Source organism: Aphelocoma coerulescens, chromosome 10 (genome assembly GCF_041296385.1).
Source record: "Aphelocoma coerulescens isolate FSJ_1873_10779 chromosome 10, UR_Acoe_1.0, whole genome shotgun sequence".
In the NCBI taxonomy this organism is placed as follows: Eukaryota; Metazoa; Chordata; class Aves; order Passeriformes; family Corvidae; genus Aphelocoma; species Aphelocoma coerulescens.
This window is the reverse complement of record NC_091024.1, coordinates 4,938,706-4,964,023: the sequence shown is the minus strand read 5'-3', so window position 1 is coordinate 4,964,023 and position 25,318 is coordinate 4,938,706. Positions and strand designations below refer to the sequence as shown.

The 25,318-nt window shown below is 41.2% G+C and overlaps 1 protein-coding gene across 6 annotated transcripts in view; it reads left to right on the top strand.

Moving 5' to 3' along the window:
* Positions 1-25,318, top strand: part of ZFAND6 (zinc finger AN1-type containing 6) — a 34,634-nt gene that overhangs the window by 3,859 nt on the left and 5,457 nt on the right. For 3 of the 6 annotated variants that reach the window (XM_069025307.1, XM_069025309.1, XM_069025308.1), the window contains exons 3-5: positions 21,143-21,312; positions 22,246-22,357; positions 24,426-24,526. In XM_069025307.1, the coding sequence (XP_068881408.1) occupies positions 21,162-21,312; positions 22,246-22,357; positions 24,426-24,526 (364 nt within the window). In that variant the 5' untranslated portion in view covers positions 21,143-21,161. Of the gene's footprint in view, positions 1-3,047; positions 3,177-21,142; positions 21,313-22,245; positions 22,358-24,425; positions 24,527-25,318 lie in introns of those variants that run through there. The other 3 variants (XM_069025310.1, XM_069025306.1, XM_069025305.1) reach the window with 3 other exon arrangements.

Sequence of the window (25,318 nt, the reverse complement as noted above, 5' to 3'; positions counted from 1 at the left end):
ACAGCCATCACATGTAGCTTTTGATCACTGCTATTCTTGTCTCTGTTGAACGGGTGACTTAAAGATGAAAGGCTCTGTTCCTTGATCTCTTGAGCTGTGAAGTCTTCCAAACTTGCTGTCTTCTGCATGTGTAAGATTACAGGACAAATGGCCTTTTAGCTGTTCCATGATTACAGTAGTCAAATGAGAGTTAGGTGCTCTCTTACTGTCCAAATGAAAAGTTGGGTGGCAGCAAAGTGATTTTTTTTTTAACACTGCTGTGAAAGCTTCTCTGCTTAGTGTTCTTGTAGCTGCAATCTTCTATTTTCATTTCTTTCTGCATTGTTACTGATATTGTAAGAGTAGCAAAGGCTTAACTTGAGCCTGAACCTTAAAATGTGCCTGTGCCATTTTTCCAGTGTATGTGTGTTTAGAGGGAAAATAGATGGCTTTTTGCAGAAACTGAGGCTAAAAATAAGGCTTTCTAATGTCTACTTTCATTACATTTCCTTCAGCATGGGATAATGAATAACAATTTTTTAATGCATGGATTCCCAACATTTAGATACAGACGTGTTTACCCATGATTTCTAGTTCAGTGACCTAGTGTCAACCATGAATCCAGTTTGGATACCCTACTTCACAATGATGTGGGGATCTTCACTTTTATGAGGATAACAAATTACTCCTGGGGCTTTCTTAATACGACAGTTTTGTTGTGTGTGTGTTTGTTTTGGTTTTAAATGAGATGAGGTAAACAAATCTGGGAGGCCTGTGCTGAGCAGAGGAGAGTTTGCTTTGCCATCCCCCTTCTGGGGTAAGCCATACTCTTGCTTATCAGAGGCTGGCCAAACTTCTGCCAGCTCAGAGACTCGAGGCAGGTGGAAGGGGCTGATGAGCACCAGAGCTGGTTTCAGGAGTTGGCCAGACTACAGGGCTTGGGGGGGAAGAGGTGGGGAGGAAAAGGGATGAAACTTCTAGTGATAAGAGCTGCTAGTTGCCTGTGTGACAGAAGCATGAGCTGAAGTGTGGGATGTTTGATGATAAAAATTTTTTCATTGCTGTTACAAGGTGGTGGGACTGCTGTGGTAGCAAATATAGCTGGAGACTTTTGGAGTAGTATGTTTGGTTTGGGTTTTTTTTCCCCTCTCCTTTTTAAAGTACCCTAACAACAATGCTGACTTCAGGGTTGTCGTGTCTTCTAGCACTTGGCAGTTTGGTTGATATGATTTGTGACTTGTGCTGCTGTTTTTATGGGCCTAAAGTTAATGTGCTCTAAATTGAAGCTTTCCAAGATTGGTTACTGAGATACTTGAGGGACACTTTACTGGTCTGTTTTGTTTGTGTGAACTGTGTTCTTGGTTTTGATTGCTTAGATAAAGGTTGGTCAAAAAAAGTGTCATGCAAGTATGAGTTATCCTCAGGGGACCCCAAATCAACTTCCAGCAGTGCTGGCTCTCTCAGGGCACTGAATTCAGATGCAAGGATTAAGGTTCTTTCAGCTTATATAGGTATTTTGGGGGAAGTTATGTGAACATTGTTAATTCTGTTCTTGTAGTGTTTCATACATATCAACTTACAACCGATTGCTGCTTTTCAGTCCTACTTGGATTTGTGGCATGATAGGTTGCTCTAAAATAGGTAACACAAAATGTGCTATTTCATCATTTTAGCAGAAGTAAATGTCCTTCCTGAAGGTGTTTTTTATGCTCTTTTTGGTGTATCACAGCTCAAGGGAGTACTTAGCTGTAAATATTTTCCTGGCATTGCATGGTATTTGCAGTAAAGCAGCGTGCTGGACTGCCTTGGACTTTATTAATCTCTATTAGGGAAGTTAAAATATCCCCATTTTGTTGTGTTGGTAGTGGGTGAAGTAAGGGAAGGCAGGCAGCTCCAGCATTGGGAGAGGAAAGGTGGCAAGAACCAGAAATAAGATTTTCGTCTCTGCCTTCGCACATGACAGAAACAACCCAAATGTGCTTGTGCTGGCAAGTGCTTTATCTTCCTCTAGCTTAATATTTTTAGTGATTTTACACTAAACACATGAAAATATTTTATGTAAGGCAACCATGCTACCCAGATAAGTCTTGTGTAACTATGATGATACTTGTGGGTGCAGGAGGGAACACTGACTGTGTTCTGGATCTTCCCTGTGTTGCTTGATAGGAATGGGGCAAGGTTTGTCTTGAACCAGGTGTCATATCTGCACTTGTGAAATACATATTAATCCTTGTTTTGTTTTTACTCATCTTGTCACTGGATAGATGGGTAGGGAACCACATTTATGTTTGCACAAAGGAAAAAGGACCACTTTTAATCTAAAGGGACAGGATTTTGTGTAGTGCTGAGAGGAATCTGTGCTGTGAGAAACGCTGTTGTCATAACGTGACCAGGATCTTGGAAATTTGTTCAGTCAAGCGAAGCCTGAATAAGCACAAAAAGTTTCTGGCAGAAACCGTGGTACCTTGTGGGATGGAGACAGTCACTTCCTGCGGAGCTCCTGCTGACTCATGCTTTAAATGGGTGGAAGTCTTTGGAACCGGCGACCCGATGTATTTTTAGCCGGGGTTACTAATTTATATAGTGTGCTCGGCCTCCCAGGGTAACTCCAGTCACCCTTAAAGCGCGGATGGGCTCCAAACCCACAGCTAATTTTATCCCGTAAGTGGAGCAAGCGGCAGTTGTGTAATTGCCGCGGGAGAAGCGTTCCCAGCCTGCTCGGGTGTTATCCTCTCTTCCACCCCCGACCCCCCGGCCGGGAGCGAGGTGCCGGGAGCGGTGGGTGCCCCGCGGGGACCGGGGTCCATCCCGGCCATCAGTCCCGGGGTGCGCCCGCCCGCGGCTCGCGTTTGTCACGGCGGGAGCGGGGCACGGTCCCTTTAAGAGCGCGGCGCCCGGGGTGCCCGAGCCCGCCCAGCCTAACCTGCTAGCAAGGAAAAGTTCTTTACGTGACGGACAGGCCGCTCCGCCAATCAGCGGGCGCGGCCCGGCCGGCGGGGCCGGCCTCCGCCGTCTCGGCCAATAGGAGCGGGAGGGCGGGCCCCGTGCCCAGGGTAGGTTGCGCCGAAGTGCAGCTCCAAGTGAAGTTAATCTGGGGTGAAGCGAACAGAAAATTGTGGAGACCGTGTTGGTAGGAATTTTGCCGTTCTAATCGCGTCGTGTGGCGTCGTTCCGCCCTCCGGGGCAGTGGAGTTCATGTGCGTGGGGCTTTCCTTCGTCGTTTCGCTCTCTAATGATGGCAGGATATTAACATTTATGCAGGGAAGCAGAACAAAAGGGCTCTTTAGACAGGAAATAAGGTGCTGAGAGGCTCAAACTTGACCGAGTTTCTTTTGTCATCTCTCGGCTTTCACCGGGTGTTCTGATGTGGAAGAATCGAGCGGTTCCACATTATCTTATGGAGAAATGTTAATTCTGAAATAGCGAGGATAATGCTGCTGCTCTGGAGTTACACAATGTTACAGGAAGAGAGCTCGATTTTAACTCTAACTTCCCTGATTCTGATGAGATTGGAGGTAACTAATTATGACAGCTGCTGTGGGATTATTCAGTGATAGCATTTGCTCCAAGTCATTTGTCTTAAATTGTCCTTTGTTGTATCACTGAAGGCTGCTGTGCTGTTGTCTGTGTGTTTGTTCTTGATGAGAAGAATGTCTCGCAGGTCTTTAGCGTTTAGAACAAAGATATGTAAAAACTATGTAAAACATGGCAATTTTTCTCAATTTTAATCAGTTTTGTAGGGTGTCTGGGTCTGTCAGAGCTCTGATTACAAACACCGGCAGGAAAAATTAAGTATTACTGCTCTCTGTTGCAGGTATTACCCTTCCAGCCAAGGGAAATAAAAAGGGGGGGGGATTTTTTTTTTCCTTTGGAATTGCTCTGAGTCTCTTTGGAAACCTGTATTGCCTAATGATAGCAGGTGTTTTATTTGAGGAAAGATTATTTTCAGTTTCTGTACTAGTTATATCATATATGGTATTTTTAGTGACACTTTATGCGTCTGAAAGGGTTTCAGGAACAGGAAAAGTATGAATTGCCATGGGTGGCATGGGATAGGGTGAGAGGGAGGAGAGCAGGAAGTGGTGAGGCAGGAAACAGAGGGGTTCTAATGAGAATGAAGACTTTCTTTTAATTGTTACCCTTTCTGTATTAGATGAGGCCACATACAGAATAAGGCTTTCAGATTGGGAAATCTATTTTCTTACTTCCCTAAATATTTCCTGTTTTTTATAAAATCACTTGGGTTGATACACAGCTGCTCCTGGGAATTGGAAAGAAATACTCATGTCCCTAATACTTGTTGAGTCTAAGAAGCTGGATGGGTTTTGTATGATTAGTCATGGTGATAGAAGAATGGATGTGAAAAATTGAGCAACAGTCTTTCAAATGACCGTGGAAAGCAGTGGCTTAGACCTTCACCAAATGTAAACAAGTGTTATTTTGAAAGTATAGCTCACTCTTTCAGTTTTACATTGGACCACACTGTTTTCTCCCAAAATGCTGGGTACAGATTGCATTCATAGATCTATCTATCTATCTATTGACACACTGGTGTCTTGCCATGGGCCAGTGGCTTATAGGTCTGAATTACTAATTGTTCTTGTTGTCTTTATCTGCTCATGGCATTTTTTCTATGTCCTGCGTTGTACTTAAATCCTGGAAACACTGTTTTATAATGGGCAGTGACTATATATGGTCTTTTAGCTGACAGTTGGGATAGGTTTCCTGTACTGGGTTTAAGACCAGGATATGTAAGTGTTTAAATACCTGGGTATTGATTTCTTAACTTCCATGTGATGCTAGGCCTAAGACTAAGTGACTAGATCAGGTGTACGAGGTGAGGGCAAGAAGAATAGTAGAGTTAGCTGGAATTCCTCTAAACTTGGGAGTATGTGTATTAGAGTTGCTGAAACTAAAGGCAGCCAACTGAAGTATTTGTGTGCTATTAAATATTACATTTAGCCAAAACCTGGTTTTGCTTTGAACAAGATAAAAGCTGAATGTGTGAGGCAACTTGGTTCATACAAGTGATCACTGAGCAGCTGTGTTTCTTGGGCCCCCTCTGCCCCCCAACTTAGTTAGGAAAGATGTATTATCTGGGACCAATTTTCCTGATTTATTCAACACAGGAGTGAAATGCTCAACTCTCTTGCCACATGTATACAGTTCTAATGCAGGCTGTTTGTAGAAAGCAAATCTGCCCTAAAGGATAAACATACCACTTTGCTGGCACAGCTGTACAACTTCTGTATTCAGGCTACAGCAAATGTTTCTTGCCTGCATTCAAAGCCGTTGCTGGCAGGACCTGTGTTGTCCCTGCATGATGATTGGTTGTTCCAGCATTTCTTGTTCATAAAACCTTCTCCTGCACATGCTCCATCTGCAGATCTTAAACACTGTGAATGTGTTGTGTGCTGTGGGATTTATGTGTCTGCTTCTTGTGCCAGAATGGAATATACATCTCTGATGCGAATAAGAGATTCTTCAAATCCACAGTAACCCTGTGTACAAAATGCAGGACCAAATTTTATCTCCCCTCTTTATGAGACAAAGGACATCTGTGCCCTACAGTCCACTGACTGCTGGTGGCACTGCCCAGTGTTGTGAGGTGGGTGGCCAAGCATAAGCTGGGATGGTGACCCTGCACTCTGGTTCTGTTCAGGCTACTTGCACCTGCCATGGGCTGATCTCTGTAAAATACCCCCGAGCCTTAGGTAGGGCAGAAGTTCACCCTGAAAACAGGGACCTGGGCTTTGGATCCCCCTCCTGCTGTTTGTTGGGCCCTCTCTGCCACACGCAGGGCCTCCTGCCTGCTCCCCGCAGAGTGGGTTCTGTGAGCACTGCAGGCAAAGTCAACTAGGCTGGCTCAAACTGTTCTGAGCTGGTGGCTGGAGCCAACCCAATTGGCTCTTTTCCTCTTCTCTTTCCCCCCGTTTCCCAAGTGGTTTAGTGATCATTTCTGCTAATTGCCCTGTGCCCAAGGCAGAAGGGAGGGGGGAGAAGAATAATGTCATCCTAGAACATGTCAGTGATACCCAAAAAGGGACACCTGCCCATGGTTTTAGCTGTGAGGTTTGGCCTCTTAACTGGTTTTCTTGCAGTTTCTAGGAAAGGGGTGAGCTGAAGAGGTGTGATCAGCACTAGGGTGCTGTTGCAGGGCAGATTGGTGCCGAGGACCGGCCCTCTCCTGCAGATACAAGGGCTCCACAGGAGATAGTTGTGTATCCTCCTGTGGTGTGGAGCTCACTCTGGGTGGGGCAGATCATCTGCCCAGTGATGTTTACACTGTAATAAGGTTTTGTGAAAATAAGCAGTTAATTACACATGACCTACAAAGGAATAAAAATAGTTGGGATCTGTTCTTGGTTTAAAATCCATTTAACAGAAGCATGAAACATGTTTGGGATTTTTAAACTTGCTTTGCTTTTTTTTTTTCTACCTTTAGAAGTATCAGGAGCATTAAGTCTGTCTTCCCTGTTCTTGTTGGATCTCTCAGATGTGTCATAAGCTTCAGCCCTTAATTGAAGGGGTGGGGTGATATATTTTTAACAGATCCCTTTTTCCAAGTGTGTTTATAGGGCTTTTGAGCTAAACAGAGATTAGCTAAAACAAAGCTTTGACAGTGCAAAAACTGTTTGTTCTCAGTCATGTTGGGTTTTTTGCTCATTCTCCAGTTGTTGAAAGGAACTGAGGCTTTTTTTTCATTTGAAAAGTAACTTTTTTTGGCTATTAAATTATGCATTAAGAGATAAACTGAGTTAAATCCTAACCTGATCCATCTTCTGCTCCATTCAGATCAACTTAAGACAGTATTTTGAGTATTACTTAGACAAATGAACGCACTCGTTTGAGTATTTCCTAAAAATAGCTCCTTTTTAAGCAGCAGTTTTATAAACTCACAGTTCTTCCTTTAACTTAATGCTTCAGCAATCTTGCAGGAGCTCAGACTGTGCTGAAGACCACCCTGGCTCAGCTGCTCTGCCCTGCCAGGATGTATTTGTGTCACAGTACTCTAACCTTCAGGATATGGTATTTGTCAGTCTGAAATGTAATAATCCTGTATCTGGAGAACTAAACTATAAACAGTGTGGCTGGCTTGGCAGGCCCTGGCAGCCACCCCAGCAGTTTAACTAGCCCAGGGTTTAAGACAGCAGTGCACCAGTGTGTCCTGTAATTCATGATGCTAATGCATCTTTATCTATCTGAAGGATTAGGGAGACAAATATAAACTTAATAATCAAATTGGAATGGGAGCTTAAGAGAGGTATTTGTGAGATGGAAGTGAGGTGTTTGGGCTCATTGAAACATTTTGCATTGCATGGGTTTTTTTATTAAGGCCTGAAGTTTTCACCATCAGCCTGAAAAAAGATAGGAGGCCAGACAACTTTTGTGTGTGTGCTGTGGAATGTAATTACACTGATGAAAGCAGAATATTGCATGAGGAAGGCAGGTATTTCCTATGTAAAGTTTTAAGTGACGTTTGGGGCAAGAGAACCACTGATTCTTCAGGCAAAAATGGAGCATTTTGTACCTAAATTGGACACATTAATGCATTTTATACAGAAGGCTATCTCTAATTTAGATTGTCAGAAGAAAACATTCAATGAGTTGTTGATCATGCTGGTTTCAAGGATGAGGTGGCAGGGGAGATACGAGACTGCAAAGAAGGATAAGATTTTTTTCTCTACTATCCCTTGTATGAATTTAACATGTTATTCTAAAATCATTTATAATCAAGGCCGTAATGCAATGTTGTCATGTATCAGAATGTTTTCTATGCAGCAGGATGACCTTGGGTTGGGATCTGCATCATTATCAAGGTGGGGCAAAAGAAGTGATTGTGGCTGTTAAACTGAAAGGTTTGGAGATTGCTCTCCTTGCCCAGTTCCTTCAGAATCAGGTAAGATGCTTATGAGGTAGCTTTAGTTGCTGATACAGGAGAGTTTTCTAAGTGAATTTCACCAGACTTCTCGTGTTGGGATTATGCTATCCAAATACTGTACTAGTATGATATGCTGTTGGATATTGGTGTCAAGTCCTTAAGTAAAGTGATTTTGTAGGTATTACTTAGTTATCAAACAAATGTTGTTCTCCAGGTGAAAAGTGACAAGAAAAGTATTTATTTTAGTGTTCTACAGTACCAAAGCACTTGATTACTAACTTGCAAAGAAAGGGAAAAAATTGTGATAACACGGAAGGACTTACCTGAAATGCTTTTCAGGGAAGAGACTTTAGAATTGCTCAGTAGAATTGTTTTGAGTATCAGCATATTTTCATGGGGTTTGTTTAAAGTATCCTGGGAGAGGAGGAATGCAGCATTAGTAACAATAGGTCAAGGTAAGTGTATTATTATTAGTTACATAACAAACAAATTGTCAGCTGTGTGTGACAAACCATGCAGGGGCTAAGGCTAGTGCCGAGATAAAGGAGTGTTTGATTTGTTGCAGAATGGTCTGGCAGCTGGGCATGACTTTGCTGCCTTCTTAGTAAGTCCACTCAAATTTGGTGCTTTGAGTGTATTTAAAAGTGATTTAAAACTTCTGTGCATAGCAATGGATTAATTGGCTTTAATTTTTTTCTTCGGTATAACAACAAAAAAATCTAATTTCACACTCAGGTCACTTGGTTGATTTTGTTGCCTTTCTGCATTTGCTTTTTTCTTACTTGGTATCTGTAAAGTTCTGGCTGTTGCCTTGTCTCTTTCTGCAGGAATTAGCTTGTTATTCTGCAAAGTCATAATGTGACTGTGACCCATGGTCTTAAGTTTATACCTAGTCATTCTGTATATAAATAAATCCCTGATTAGTTGCTACCTACTTATCCTTCTGTCTTCATCCTCAGATCCCACACTACACAGTCAGAATGGTTGGAACATCAGTCTGCTCTGAATAGTACCTGTGTCCTTCCTGCAGCTCTGACACTTTAATTTCTCAGACTGTCAAGGCCTGAAATGAAGAATTTATCGAAATGTTTCTGTGTGGCCTGAAAGCTCAGCCTGGTGACCTTACACAGGGTGGCATATGCAGTGTAAAATGTGCATTGCAGTGTTACTGGGTTTTCTTGAGCAGCATCAAATTAGTTTTAAAATGGGACAGTTGGTTTTTTAAACCCAGGGTTATAGGTTAAAATTAGTGATTTTTTTTTTTTTTTTAATGTAAGGGATACAAATATTCTTCAACAGTTGTGTGTGGATTTTTGCCTTCACAGAAGTAGTCTGAGACAGAAGGGATTTCTGTACTTGTGGAATCAGAGTAACTTAAGCTGCTGTGCTTGTGCCGGCATCCTTAGGCCAAGCTAAAGGGCCTTGTTCTTGCTGATGGCCCTCCTGTTTCTGACCTGGTACCATAATAAAAAGGAAAATACTTTGTTCTTTTTTCCATTGTTTCCTGATAGAAGCCCTTTAGGCCATGGTTTGTGAATGGAAGGGAATGAGCATCATGATAGAAAGCTACACATCGTTGACAGTTGAAGCTCAGTATCCTGTGAGCAGGGTTTCCCCCCCCCCCCCCCCCTTTTTATCCATTCTGAAGTGTGATACTGGCTTTAATATGCCAAGCAAAATAATTGGAGATCTGGCCTGCATTTTTCTGTTTGTGTACTTTTCCTTTATATCATGAACTTTTCTTTCTCTAGAAAGTGCTGTTACTTTGTCATGTGTCAGTCTGTTCTCTGGCAGAATACAATCACTATGGCAAGAGAATAAAAATAGAAATTTGATCTACTTCAGGAGTTACTGTTCAAAATGCTTCTAAAAATGTAAATCTGTTTATGTGGCTTGAGGAAAAAGGGGAAATCCCATGGCACTACTTAACAGCTTGGCCTTTTTGGTTACAAGTCCCGCCTGTAAAGCCATTTATGGCTTTATTTTTCCATGTAGAATTGTAGACAAAAACTCTGTACAAAGGTAGCATAGTAATAAGTGGGGAGACAGTGGCATCCAGCCATGCTATTTTTAGGTAATTGTGTTCTTAACTTGCTGATCTAACTGTTCTGGACAGTGTGTGGGGGAGACATTGTACTACAAATGTGTGCTCACATAGGGGAATCTTGTTTGGAAACAGAATGAATAACAGACTTGGTTATCAGGAGGGCAGTTCACAGAGTTGTAACTGGAGTATTTGTAGGTAAAAAGGATGCCCTAGTGATTAAAGCACAATGTTTGCAATGCAGACTCTTACTTGAAAGCTGTCAGCTCTGGCTTTCTCCTCAGATGAGAAACTGAAATATGTACAGTCTGTTCTGTATGGGCTTAGGGAAGAAGTGTAAAAAACTATTTTTTGTTCCATGATGGCAGTGGGGGAAGAAATGCCAGTTGTCCTCAATCAAGTTACTTCCAGTATTTTTTTAAGCTTTTCTTAAGCAGTGACCTCTCCATCTGAGTAGGTGGTGTACTTTTGGAAACCTTCAGAAGGGAGAGTGTCTCGTTGCAAATTTCTGATAATTTCCTTGCCCCTTATCTATTAACTTAGTGCTTGGATAGTTAAGGCAACTCTTACTAATTCTCACTTTGACCTCCTGGTGATGTGTGCATTTTTCCTTGGCTTAAGCTCTAAATGAGGCTATGCCTTAAATTTCAGTTCTGTTACTGACCTGGTAGGTTCACCTTCCTCCTGCAGTGTGCTGTTACCTTTGACTCTTCTGGCACAGAGCTGCACCATAAACCAGATATGAGAGCCAGTCCAAGCTTTTGAAGAATGAAGTCTTCAGGGCAGATCAGTTCTGTCCCAGCAACGCTGTGAGGTATCTAAAGCCTAAATTACATGTATCACGAAACTATTGCATTAGTTGCATATAAATAGATACTGAATGGACAAGTATGGGTTGAAGTTGGATGTTTACATGCTCCATTGTTTCAGGCAGTGTAAAGGGATAGCTGAGAGGAAGCTAAGGAAAGATGCAAAACTTCAGAGTGTGACCACTTGGTCTATTCGTATCTTCAGTGAAACTTGACAGTATATTAAAGTGATGGTTAAATACCAGTTGTCTCAACATGGCAGCTGCTGATCACCTGTGTAATATTTTCCTATGCTTTGTGCAGGGTGGTGAGTTTTAGAATGTAGACATCTACACACTACATGTAATTTGTTTGGGATCATGTAAGCTGGCTTCCCCAGTGATTGAAATAATAATTAAGGGATAAAAAAAGCAGCAAAAAAACCCCCTAGAATAGTATTGGGGTTAAAACAAAGTAATACCTTTGAGTCCCTTGACTAAATTTAAGTGTATTGCAAGAGATGAGGAATGCAGCTTTGCCAAAGGGAACGTTGTACTTACACCTCTTCTGCTCAAAACTTGTCCTTACATACCCTCTTTCTTTGGTCAGGCTCTAGCTTTAGGTTGAGTTCCCCATCAAACCACAGTAAGGGTATTGTATAATTTTGCACACTTAAATTAGACATAGTGTGTAATTCTAAATAGAACTACACATCATGCATGATAATCACAGTGTTTTTGGAAGTTAAGCTGAATTGAAGATGCCCTAGCCAGAAGTGATGATAATTTTATTTATTAACGCATAGGAGCCCCGATATTAGGGCAGGAGCTCCCTTAGCATTAGGCCCACATAGAACTGTGGCATTATAAGCTAATTAAAATTCTACATAGTGCTGTTTATAAAAACAAATTATAATATGTTTTGTGCTTACTGTCAGTTCTCAGCAACAGGTGTTTTGTTAACAAGAAGCTGTCTATTTTGGGAACTCGTGTTAAAGCGGCTTTTATCTCTTCTGGGTTTGATATGCTTAAAATAAGTGAAACTTATGCTGTATTGAGAGAAGATTACTTATTCACTGAAGCTCAAAAGAAGCGATTACTGAATCTGTATCTATTCTTCCAGTAATTATGAGGGTAATCTTGTAAGTGTTTGAATCCTTCTTACAGATTATTTCTCATCAGTGTGTAAAGTCAAACCTGTTTTAAAATACAGCACCAAAGATAGTTTATAGAGTTGCTCTCCTGCATCCCTTTTGGCCTGGTATTTTAAAGGAATTTAGAGAATTCTAGAATATCCTGATTCTGATTTTATACAACCTCTGATTGCTGAAATGGCCAGCTTCAACATCTGATGCCAAAGAAAGCAGAATGCAGCCCTGTCTGGTCTGTTTCAGAGGAGCTTTCTTACCTTTTGTAGAGCATTTTAAAAGAAGGCATTTCTGTAATCTGACAGATTTCAAGTAAACCTTTGTCTTGGGGTCTACATTTATGAAGCTGTGTAGAAATATGAAGGGCAACTCAAGGATTCCTGCAGGACCTGAATGCCAAAATACAGGTATGAGATGGGACAAACTCCAGAGGAAAGAAAAGGGCTCCTCAAGCAATTATCTGTGACTTGTGTGGCTTGACACCAGTTCAGCCACACATGATGGAAACCACGTGAGCTGACATAGCCAGCTGCTGATGAGCAATTACTGACATGGCTTGATTTTTATTCCTCTTGAGCAGAGATGCCAGAGCAAGCACTCCCTAAAAGGGTGCTCTTTTAAAAGTAGCTGCACATTCTGTCACAAGTGTAACTTCATGTAAGGTTTCTTTGGCAGTCTTGTCTCAGAGACAGCCATCTTCCAGAAATGGGCCTGCTCAGCTTGTCTGCCTTAAATCTTGGGTGATCTGGGGAGGCTAAACTGCATAAGTACATCTTCATATTTGTGGGGGAGAACACTCTTCTCTGGCTTGTATATGGACATGGAGTGCTTTGGGTAGGACAGTGTGACAAGTGGAGTGGCTGGCCAGTGTCCTCTCTGTGTTCCTCAGATACACCTCTTGAACTTCTCTCACCATGCCTCTCCCAGGGATACCAGATCAAAACCAGCCTCCCAAAACACATGAGATACCCTTTTCTTGTGTTCACTTTTCTTTGTCTATAACTCATTAGACATTGTCTTTACTTTGTACAGAACAACTATAGTTATGTGTTGTTTTCAGTGCTTTTAATGTTTAACTAGTTATCTTTATTGAAGGTCCCTGTAGTGGCTCGCTGTAAACAAGCATGTCCAGCTCCAAGGGTTATTTGCTGTTTTTTATTCTTGAAGCCAAGAAGTGACTTTTGTGCTGTGGATGGGTTTTGTTTTGTTGTTTTCACTTGCATTCAGGTTGACTTCTCCAAAAAGGTAGCTTTGTCAGCTTGGATTTTCTGATAGTCATCACTGAAGAGGCAGAAACTTAGAACATGCTGGTGGTGCTCTTTCTGAAAGCATTTCTGTGCTGCTCTGGACTGGAGTTTGCTGAGTGAACTGGGTTGCCTACAAATGTATTATGCTGTTGGGAAATAAGAGGTATTTAAGTTTTCTAAGCCAGAGGAAAAAATGATGTTTCTTTGAATCTCAGGAAGTTTGGATACTGTCATATGTAGGGGTGTAATTCTAGTGGTGCTGCAGTGTTAGCCTAGAACTAGGAAGTCCCAATGTACAGGCTTAACTGTATAAACAGCTACAACTCTTGCCATCTTTACTTGCATTTTGCTGGTTTAGACTCAAATTGAAATGCATGATAAATAGGTGTGTTTAAGGCTTTATACAGTCTTTTACACAGGCTGCACTTAATCTTTTAGGTGTCTCAGCAGTTAGCAGATGCTCCAGCATAAAGCAGTGGTCATTCTTGCAAAAAACCCATCATCAGACTAGTAGCTCTATGTGGCAGCTTTCTGGAATTCCAACACTTCCATGAAAATCCTGTTACCTGTACTCTGCCTCTTTGAAATCCAGAATAAATAAAATATGATTCCTCCTGTTAGGTAATAAAATGTACCTCTTACATTGCTTGTTAATGATTGGGGTTTTTTTAGAATTAATTTTCAGTAAAACAGTGGACTTTGTGGAATTGGCCCTTTGGTTTGGTGTGTTGGGTATACGAGAAAGTTTGGAAATTAAATATGAAAAATTTGTTTATACTTCTTGGTTTTGTTTGTAGACTTTAAGTGGTCACTGCAAGCAATTAGATGCATTTGCATGAGGTGAATGAGAGTCTGTAGTACCACCTCTTTTTACAGAAGTTAATCTTTGGCTCTAGTAATCAGTGCTTTGCAAAGGTTAAGCGTGGTCACAAGTAGTAATTACAGTTTCAAAGTAACATCTATTAATAGTGTATGTAGACAAGCATGGAAAGCTGAGTCCTTATTATCAGTGATCTCCTTGATACCAGTGTAGAATCTGTGCATCTTTGTTCTTGCTTAGTACGAGTGAAGAGGTTGTAGTGAAATGTTCTCTTGTTCCTCGTGTAACGTTGAGTGCAGGAGCAGTCAGCTGTACTTAGCAGCATACACACTTTAACACTGGAGGCTTTGTCTGTACCAGGTGCTCCTGGATTTATGATATTCTGGCTCAGATTAGTTATGAAAGTTGCTAATATTCCTTCCCTTCCTAAGACCTGAACTTTTGTCTCTTTTATGTCCATCTGCCACTTCTGAGTTGGCACTTTCTCTCATCTGTGTGTCTCTTCCACTAGTCTGATTGTTTCACAGTCTGACAACTAAAATCTGAGATACAGCTTTCTTAAGAGTCCAAATTTTATTTATATTTTGATTTTTGTATGGAAGGATTTAAACTTGCTAACTACTAAAAATTCGAAGTGAAGAAAAGACTTCTGTAACTCTTTCCATCTTCTTGTAAAGTTTCTGCTAGGAGTGTCTAGTATAAGTACTTGATTTTGGCCTAAAATAAGTCTGTGCATGAAACAAAAATAAAAAGCTGCTCAACAGGAATAGACAGGAATGTAGTAGATATTAAATGACTTGTCAAGTGAGTTAGGAGAACATCTTGTGTGAGTCTTTGGTCACTAGTGTTGAGTATTTTGTTTTTGTTATGAAGTCATTGTATAAATTCTACTTCAAATTACAATTTAAAACTTTGTTGTGAGCAGGAAGAAAACTGGAGGCTCGGTGGAATGAGTGGAAAGGTTTTAAAATGTATGGATTCTCTTGGTGCTGAGGAAGTTGGAACTCCCATGTTTTGAAAAATGCAGCAGCTGTGTGTTCTGCTGCTACAGGAACAGAGGTCGCTGCCCTTACAGATCTGCTTGCATAGCTGGTCCTTAACCATATTCACTTTTTTTAACTCAAAGCATTCTGATGAAACTGGGTCAGAGTGTAGCTACACATGTAGCTGTGCTGGCAAATGTGAACCAGCTGCAGTGCTTTAGCCAGGGTGAGCTGTAAGATGCAATGACATGTCTGACTGCAACCAGCAAGCTGCACTGAGCTGTAATGACTGAGGCCCCTATTCAAATCTGCCAGTTCTTCTTGGCTCCATAGCAAGTTGCTGGGACATGATAATGCCTTAAAGCAGCTACAAATGACTGCTCAGTGAATGTAAATTGGAGCTTTCTGGGAGACAGCAATGGAGTAAAAGAAAACAGGACTGTTCTGTAACTTGCTATTAATTTGTGAGTCTAGTGCTTTTTACCCTGAGTAGTGTCCTGCTTCCAGCAGGACATCTGAGCAGTAAATTCCCCACTATGAAGCGGTATCCTCGATCACAGCCAGTGCTTTGGGAGCTTCTGCAGCAAGATGGAGCAGAACTCTGCTCTTGAGCCTTTATTTGCCCTTTTGTTTTGATACGACTGTAGGGAAATGCATTTCCTATTTATTGCTTTTTGTACCAGCATGCCTTTTCATATGGTGGTACAGGTGGTATTGGGTATCTGTGCCAGTATGTGCTCTAAAGTGAAATGTATTTTTGTGTGCCCAACTTTGTGTCTTGCTTTATTTGTGCCTGGAATGAAGCTTTGTATGTTTAAGCAGAACACATTACCACTTCTGCAGTTTCTTCCTCGCTTCATTAGTGCAAAGAGAAAATGACCATTAGTATTGGTGCTACTTCACTCAGTGCTAAACTGCTTCCTTATAAAGGTGATTATGACAGAGGAGGGAATAATCACTTGTTAAAATTGGATTTATCATTTGAGGTGAGTGTCAGGTAAAACTGTCAGTGTGCTGATTTTGACAGGGAGGAGTAGCTCACACTCAGCACTCTGCTTTCTCTTTGAGCAGCGGTTTCAAAGCTGGCATCAGAACGGTTCAAAGGGCGTCTGCTGTGGTGCTGAGGCACAATGCTGTTTGGGTGGTCTCAGCATTAGCTTTTGGGAGGGATCCTTCCCATACCAGTCACAGATTTTAGAAGTGTTTGCAGAACTCAGGACTGTACTGCAGGATGTAAGGAGCTGTTCGTTTTCCTTGCCACAACTTGAAGTATGATGATAACTGGTGTGCAGGAGATCTTTTTCTTTGGGGAAGACAGATGAAGAGAAAGCTGGCTTCTGTGCTGGATTTTTTTTTTTCTTGTTGAGAATGGGGGGGTAAAAGAGATTATTACTAAACCTTGTGTGTTTAATCCTGCTAAATGCTGCTCTCTGTGATCTTACTGATTAACATTTGAAGCCTATAAAGTTAGGGTATTGGTTATTTGAAACTAGTGGCATATACAAATTTTAAGTAAAAGAAATGAAGAAAGCTGGGTGGGGAGGAAGACTGGTATCACAGTGCCCACTCTGTGGGGAAGGGAGATCCACAAGTATTTTGTTACTTGCTTTACAGAGTATTGGAAGACGTGTGTCTTTCTCCAGAGAACTTGATGTCCGAAAGATTTGCACTGCTCTCGTGTTTCTACAGCTTCACCTCTATACATTTTGTAGGAATGTCCTTTGCATATTTTTTTCCTTGGTACAGAGAGGAATTTACTCTGAGGATGTGCTGTGGTGAGGGAGGAAAGGTAGGACTTGTAAGCAGCTGTAAGAGGGCACGATTAGATGCATGAAGTTATGTATTGCAGGAGTAACAGGAACAGGTAGACTTTTTAAGCACCTTATTTGTAGGAAAAGGAGGACTTAGCTTGCAGAGCTATGTACTGCCATGCTTCTGGTGGCAATAAATATATTTTAGAAAACAGTTAGAGGTAATTTCAGCTGAAATTTAGCAATTTTTAGCTAATACAAAAAGAAGCTGTTTATTCCATAATCTTCAACCAAGTGGAGGTTTTGGGGTTGCACTGAGAGGAGTTCTTTAAGGCTCTTGCACTTCCCTCTAGTCTGTTCCTTCTCATTAGTGCTCGTACAACTGGTTATACAACTATAGTGTAAAGCAAAGCAGGGAATGTGCTTAAAATACTGTAAAGAGCTCTGTTGTTTAGGGTTTTTTTTTCGTTAAGGTAAATCAAATCTGCATTCAGAATAACCTTCAGAATTCATAGCATTACCCTGTGAATGCTGTGCAGGCACAGCTCTGGGGGAACAGGCAGAGCCCAGAGGCATATCCAGGAGCTTGACAAGGTCCACGTTTTTTTTGTGACACCTCAAACCAAGGGGGACATACATGTAGTCACGTTGATCCCAAGACCTTGTTGTCACTTCATCTATGAAGCTGCTTCAAGTGTCATACCGAAGCCAAGCTTAGGAGACCATTTTTGAAATGTGCATAGTGTATGCACTTGGGATTTATTTTACAGTAGGCTTGATGCTCAGCAAGGGCTTGCTGCCCCTAAAAAGGGTTGTCTTATTTTTAGCCATGTCACTTCCTGTGCAGCGTATGTCATTTCTCTGGAGTTGATCTTCTATCAGATCAGCAAGCTCTCCAGTGCACTAGAACAAATATTTGTGTTGTTTCCATCAGATGGCTGAGCTGATGTGGCTGGAGGCAGGAGCAGGGGGGCAGCAGTGGCTGGAGCTGTGGGAGCAGGCTCGCCCCTCTCACAGCACTGTTCCAGCAGTGACTGCTCGCCTTTACTGCTTTATGGGATGTTTGGGCTCGGTGATACTGCCGGTCTTCCTGGGTGAAGAATTATGGGCAGTTTTGAAACAAACATCATCTGAAGCTGAGCCAAGAACTGGGCTGATGGGAGGTCCTTCCCTCCCCCAAAAACATCTGTTCCATGATCTCTCGCTGTTCATGTTTGCTGCGATGGGGCAGAGTCCGGCTGCTCTGCTCGCGCTGTTTGCCCGCTGCCCAGGCGGGAGGAGGAGCAGTCCCTGTGGCAGTGCTGTGTCATCCGGCCCTGGCCCTCCTGCGGGAGTGCATGTGTGCAGGAGAGCCATGGCTCAAGTGCAGTGGCACTGGCAGGCACTGCCAGTACTTGGGTCTCTTTCATTCTGTTTGCAATGCCTGTTTTTGGCTAGTGGTTCTCTTAATTCTTCAAGCCTGCTCTGCTGCTGAAACAGGCATTTCCACTCTTGTCTTTATAGCTAGACCCTCTCTCCTGCCCAAACAGCACACCCGTGACAAATGAGCTCAGAAACCAACCTGTGTTGAAACTAATTGGCAGAAGGAAGAGTGGTTGATTTTTATTTTTTTTTTTTTTAAAGTTTGATCACTTCCTTGTTTCATTTTGGTGCATCCGAGCACTGAAAGGGAGGGCTAAGGATGGGAGAGCTTATTATACTGGTTTGGCATTTTGTGGCTTTAGGGTTCAAATAGATGAGTTCAACCATTCCAGCAGCTTACAGGCAGCTAAAACACGTGTTGTCCCTCCTGGTCACATGTCCTCCCTCACATCAGTTCCAGAGGCTCTCCTTTGTGTTGGACTTTCTACTTGGGTTTTTGCATGTGAACTGATTGAGCTCACTGAACTGTCAGAAAACTTTGTGTTGGTGATGGTCCTTTTTTCCTGGTGGGTTTTTTGGTAGCTCACAGCACTAATAGTGGGGGTGAGGGGGATTATAGCCGACTGCCCTCTTCGAACTTGTTGTCTGGGTGCACGTTCTCATTTGACTTCATAACATTGCATCAGTTTGATCCTATCTCTTATTCACTGTATTTCTCGAATATTAGAAACCAATGAAAGATCTTCCACTTCCTGTGGCCCTTATTAAAACTCTTCAGAAGAATCCCTGGCACTTCCCCTTGGAGATTGAAGTGTTCTGGAGCCTCATGCCAGTGGCTTGTGCTTTGACTGGTGACAGGATGCACTGGTTAATGAGCTTGGGAACTGGCTTAGCTGGAACTCAGGCCAGCTTTTCTTGTTTTTCGTCTGGGCATCTTTGGGCACCTTTCACAGTTTGTTTATTGAATTGGACCCAAACTTCTTCCTTTATATCCATGTTAGAGATTGTTACTCTGTGTTTGCATTAGCACCTGGTCCCTTCAGCAGCGTTCTCTTGGGGAATATTAGCAGTGGCTGGTACTGAGTTCCTGTGTGCTGCTTGAAACTAATATTGAACAGAAGGGCAATCATGGTGCCTGCTGAAAGTTAGCATAGGGTTCTTTAATATGCTGCTGCCTAAAATTAAAAGGATTAATACTGAATCTCTATTAGCTCTTGAAATACTCAGTCAAAAGTATTTTTAATTATTCTTTCAGTCTTAAACATTCTATCCCAAGAATGACATGCATAAGGTTTCAGCTTTAAATTGGTTCTGGTTCCCAAAGCACAGAAAACTTGTGTTCATTTGCTCTCCCCTGAAATGGCTTCTCTGAATGTTGGGCCCAACATAAGAATTAAATTCCACATGCACTACTTGCAGTTTCATTCTGAAAGACTGTCTGGAGAAAGGCAGGAATGAAAGTGTTCTTTCAACTACAAGTACAGTACTTCAGCAAAAATCAAATTTAGCTGTCCTGTGAGGTCAATGGGGGCTTTGATTGTCAAAAGCAAGTGCTTCTCTGTCTGGGTGGGGGAGTGCAGTCAACAGCTGAAATAAGCTTAATTGCCAGTTGAAGCTGAAAAAGATGCTATCAGATTTTGGTTGTCTTCCTGCCTGTACATCTTCCTTGTCTTAAATCTTGAATACTTCCTCATCCATAGAGTACCTTATTGCTGTGAACAGAAGACGTGACTTGTTTCTGTGTGGCTGTTGGCTTTGCAACCCAGAGGTTTGCTCTTGGTGTCAATTTCATATGTTTTGGGGAAATAAAAACAAAATGGGGTGGATGTGGGTGTGAGAGGAGATGAGGAGATTTCTCTGGAAACAAAATAATGGGAAAGTTGTTTGTGTTTGGCTTCAAATACCTCTTATGTAAAAGGAAGTACTTTTTACTGTGGTACTTCTTACTGTGGTTTAATCTAGTTTTATAACATGGCATTTGGTGAAGTATTCAACTATCTTGAAAGCCCTTTCCCTCTGTTTTTTTTTTTGAAATGTATACTGATGTTACTTGCAAGATTGATTTTTTTTTTTTTTCTTTCAGTAATATTGGTTATCTTTGGCTTGACTTGCAAGAATTAAAATTACCTATGCTTCAGCTTACTTTCTAATCAGGAAATGGTAGACCTAAGTTGATCTGGAGTTAAATAATTGATACCTTGATATACCTAGTTTCTTAATGAGAAGCTGTTTTTTCTTTCAAAATTGGTAAAAAAAGGGCAGTTGTATATTTATGGATGTGGGAAAAATGGAAACTGATTTTATCTCATGCAGTGACGTGACAAAAAAGATTTGCGAGTTAGACCACTTGATAATAGTTAGGAACCTCAGAACACTGATGGAAATGGTAATTTGTTGTAATTTTCTTGTAATATCTTGCAAGTATCTGTAAACTTACTTTAATACAAGCCAGGGGAAAAAATACACAGTTTTTATGAAAACCAAATTTGATGATGTTAAATAATGACGTGACTCATGTATCTTTTACTTCTCATTTTTATTATATTTTCACACATAATTTATAAATAGATGGTTATGTGTACCTGGTCTAATATTTTTGACTGAAAGGGTGATTTTCTCAGTGTGTGAAAAATCGTAATACAGGGTTTGTGGTAAGCAGTTATGTTGTCTTTCACTAATGACACAGTGACATGTGAATTCATGTGACTGTTGTTAATTATAATTACTATGCAGCAAGTAAGTCTGTGTTACTATGCTTGTCTTTTATTTTACAGTTCTCATGCACAGTGTCAGGTGTTCACGTTTCAGCATAAGTGTCCCCCTCCCCTCTTCCCCTTACCTGACTGCCAGAAGCAGTAATAGTTCCAATATTTGCTATAATTACTCTTCTTTGTGGGGTTTATACCAAAAATAAATTGGTGGGGCTGAGGGTGGGTCGTGCAAAGCCTACATATGACTGTATTTGTGTTATTGGGCAGACTTTATAGACTTTCTGGGAAAGGGCACCGAGTTACCCACAAGGCATTTTTTCTGGAAGGTCTTTTTGCTGAGCTATAGGAAATTCCAGATTTTCAAATGTCAGCTGTAAAAGAAGGGTTTTCTCAGGCCTCTAATATTCGGTTGTCTGTATCAATTTCAGGTTTATAGAAGAAGGGAAAATGGCTCAAGAAACTAACCGTAGCCAAGTGCCTATGCTTTGTTCCACTGGCTGCGGATTTTATGGGAATCCTCGCACGAATGGCATGTGTTCAGTGTGCTACAAAGAGCACCTTCAAAGGCAGAACAGTAATGGTAGAATTAGCCCTCCTGGTAAGTAACACCGTCTGTACATGTGTGTGAACAGCTCAACCTGACACACAGCAGGCAGCAGCTTCCTGGCCATGTCCAAACACTGATTGTTGGAGCATTAGTGCAAACCATTTCATTGCAGCATCTTACCTTGCAGAATGAGCTTGGATGGAATGCTCATAATGTAATTGTGCTGCCACTAATCTGCTCAGAAGCAGACTCTCACTAATACCTTTTGTATTCGAGTGTTTCTGATTTGAAGATGGAAAAATGCAGAAAAAACACTATGCCAACATATTTTTCCTGGAATTACTGACTGTAGAGATAGGATTGATCTTGGGGAATGTTTGTGAAAAGATTTAAAGTACAGGTATTTTGTCTCTGTAGCCTCATGCTGAAGGATTAACCTGTAAACACTTGATAGTTTCTCCTTAACTTCAGATACTTTCTGTTCTTTTTGGCCCAGTGCCCCGTGTACTGTCGCCTTTCCTACAACCTGACCTTTTAAATTGAAGCAATAGCTGCTATTGAAATCTGAGGATCTGGGTTCTACACCTTCAAAATGCATCTGGAGTTGGCATTAGGATGTTATTCTGGTGTTCTCACAGATCCATCTTGGTTTTTTAAACAAAACACCAACTTCTTGTGTCAGAATACTGCAGTTTATGCTGAGAAAGCTGCTTGCAGATGCTTTAATTAGCAAAAATAATAACTATTTTAAAACTCCAGCTTCAGTGTAAGTTCTGGGGGCCTGGGGCTGGAATGAGATCAAAATATGGCCAAACATAATGTTTTTGTTTTTTTCTTTTAAATCACATTTCATTATGGTGTAGGCAGAGATCCAATTACTTTCCTGACTGGTGTCACAGGGGTTGAAGAGTGATTGCTGTGTGTAACTGTGGTAGTCCCAGGAAGTAGCATAACACATTTTCCATGGGTGTGTGTGTCTTGCAGCAGCCTCTGTCAGTAGTATCACCGAGTCCTTACCGGTCCAGTGCACAGAGGGCAGTGCCCAGGAAACTCAGTCCACTTTAGATTCTACATCGACTCCATCTATGCAGCCAAGGTAAGACACTTCGGTGTGCTCTGTGTCTTTACAGAAAAATCTGTGTCAAAATGATTAAATGAAGGGTACTGATCCTGCATAATTAAATGCTGGAACCAGGATTAGGAAAAGGTGTAAGATTTCAGTGCTAACTTTAAAGCATGGGATCTCAGGGCTTCATCTGGCATTCAAATGGAAATTTGTCTTTAGAATTTAGCCTCAAATAGAAGTTGCCAGCTTCTGTTCTACAGAGATTTATCTGGCTGCTCTTCTGATTCCACAAGTTGTAGTTGTACATTTACCAAAGGAGAACTCTTTTCATCTTAGAAATTTGAGGATTTTGTAAAATGGCAGAGAGCTGTTTACTAGAGCTCTCATAAATAAATGTATGATAATGTGTTAACAAGCCAGTTACTTCACAAAGAGTGGAGAGTACTAGAACAGGGGAAAGATACAAGTCTTGGTACAAGTTGTGCTACTGAACTGATCTCTTATTTAAGCAAGTAATTTCCATCAGGATTATTCAAGGATACATAATGTCCTCTTGTAAATCACTCAGACTTACTAAGTGTTCTCCATTTGTAAAAGCTAAGTATTTGTTTATATTTAGTGCTCCAGTTTAGAATGACACAACCAACAGCAACTTAAGTGCTTTGGAAATTTTTTGAGTGAAAAGTGTTAGTGTGTTACATACCATGGAAGCTAACTTGCAGTAATACTCATTTCAACTTTTCTTTAGAAAAATGAATGTAGCAAAACCCAGGCTGAGGGCGATTTTATCAGTTACTGCTGACTGATTCTGCTCAGACTGTTTTCTGCTCTCTATCTTTTTATGGGAGGTGTTATCTCATGCTTGGATCCTGCATATGAACTGAGAGCTAGGTGCCATGCTTGATGCTATATTTAGTCTTTCCATTCTGAGGTTTCTAGTTGGGCTAGAAAATACATATCTTACCCTGAAACAACTCTTCTGGCATGTGTTAAAAAAAAAAAGTTCATCCAGGTCAATGCACAGATGTGAACCAATTACAGTGCCTTGCCTTTGTTCTCTCACAACTTCAATAAAACCGTGCAAGAACAGAAGTACCTCACTGATCACTGGCTTGATTACTGGCTGCAGGAAAACTGAGTGCTCTTGGACTTGCACTTCAGAAAAATCAGTGTCACTTGCTTGGGGTTTTTTTCCAAAATAAAAAAGCAGGAATTCAACTTCAGTCTCTGTAAATACCTCAGAATTATGGTGCTCTAAGGAGAGATCTATTAAATTGACAGTGTCCTTTTGCAGGTGGCCAGACATGCAGCTCAAGACCTGCATGCAGTTCTTGACAATTAAATTTGTGACTCCAGTGCTCTGGTTGTGCCATGGAGTGCTGGTTCATGGGCTGCTGGGCTTTGCCTTCAGAGTGAATCCCTCAGTGAAAAGGAAGAAAAGAGTAATGCAAATGAGATGGTGCTACCTCTTGCTTGGGGCTTGAGCTCTGTCTTGTTCCCTAGGAGAGCTGCTGGATGAGCAGCTTGGCAGGGAGCGACTGCTAGTGTTGAATTGCTCTCTCTCAGCTGCTCGGGGTGTTCATTGGTGAGTGTTCAGCCATGCTATTTAGCAGTATGGCCAAAGGATTGGGAAGTTTTGCCTGCACCACTTTACACTGTGAAAATCCAAGGGGTTCTGTGTGCAGCTGCTGCAGCTTTTTATTACTGGAAACATTGACATGCTGCAATTTTCTTGTTCATATCACCAGAACACTGAAAGTAGCTCCTCTACAATTATCTTGCTGACTTATGTTATAAAGATCCTTGCATATTGAGTGTTGCATTGTTGCTTCTGTGTGGAATGATGGTATGCCAAACCACCCAAAATGTTCTTCCTTTTTTGTAGTAGAACTGTCTCATTGCATTCAATATGAATTAAAAAAAAAGTTTACCTTTAATGTCAGTTCAGATTGTGGCAGTTCTAAGTGGCTACAGAAACAGCTTCAGAGTGAAAAGTTCTGGGATACTTCATCAGGAGGTGCCCTATTGTATCTCTTACAGGAAAAGAATGTGGAAATGCATCATAAAAATTGTAACTTTCTTCTTTTGCCCCCCCCAGCCCTGTGTCAAGTCAGTCACTTTTAACAGAATCTGTAGCATCATCCCAACCGGATAGTACGGCTGTGGACAAAACAGTACCTGAGACAGAAGAGTTGCAAGGTTGGTGCCTAGTTTTCAGAGGCAGAATTTATGAATAATGTTTTTTAAACTTTGACTGTTCTTAATACACTCCTGTTTGAGATGGCTGATTCTCAAACCCAAATATTGTGTGAAGTCAGAAGGCAAAATAAGGATAAAGTTTCTTTTCTTGAACGGCAAGTCAAGCTGAAACCTCATGTTTATGTTTAATTGGTGATTGGTCAGTGTCTGCCATAAACAAGTGTGTTAGTTGGTGTTGGAAATGCACATTGTAAATGGACATCCTGTTGTATGCCATGGCTATTACATGTAAGTAGACTTTTGAGTATCTGTTACTCTGAGTAACTATTTACAGCACATATCAGAAGTTTATAAGCATATTTGTGATAGAGGGTGTTTGACACAGCCATTGCAAGAACAGGGTGAGTATTTTTTATAAACAGGAAATATCTATAAAAGAACCTTTCACTTAGGAACTGTAGTGGTTGTAATATTTTGAACTGCTGAAATTCACTTTATCAAGTATAAAATTACCAAACCACAGGTTATGTTTGCTTGAAGGAAAATGGCTGAGTGGGTTATTTTAACTATATTGGCCTAAAATTCTTCTTGCTGGTACAAGTAAAGTTTCCTTTTCTGTTTTTCTTTCTATATGCAGACTTTAAGAGCTTAAGACTAAAAAAAAAAAAAAAAAAATCAGTAGTATTTCTTAGGAAATGCAGAAATGCCAGATAGTGTACAAAATGTGCTCAGACTGGTAACCTGTAGACATTATGAAAGGTATTTAAAGGTAAGACAGTAAATATTCTGCCT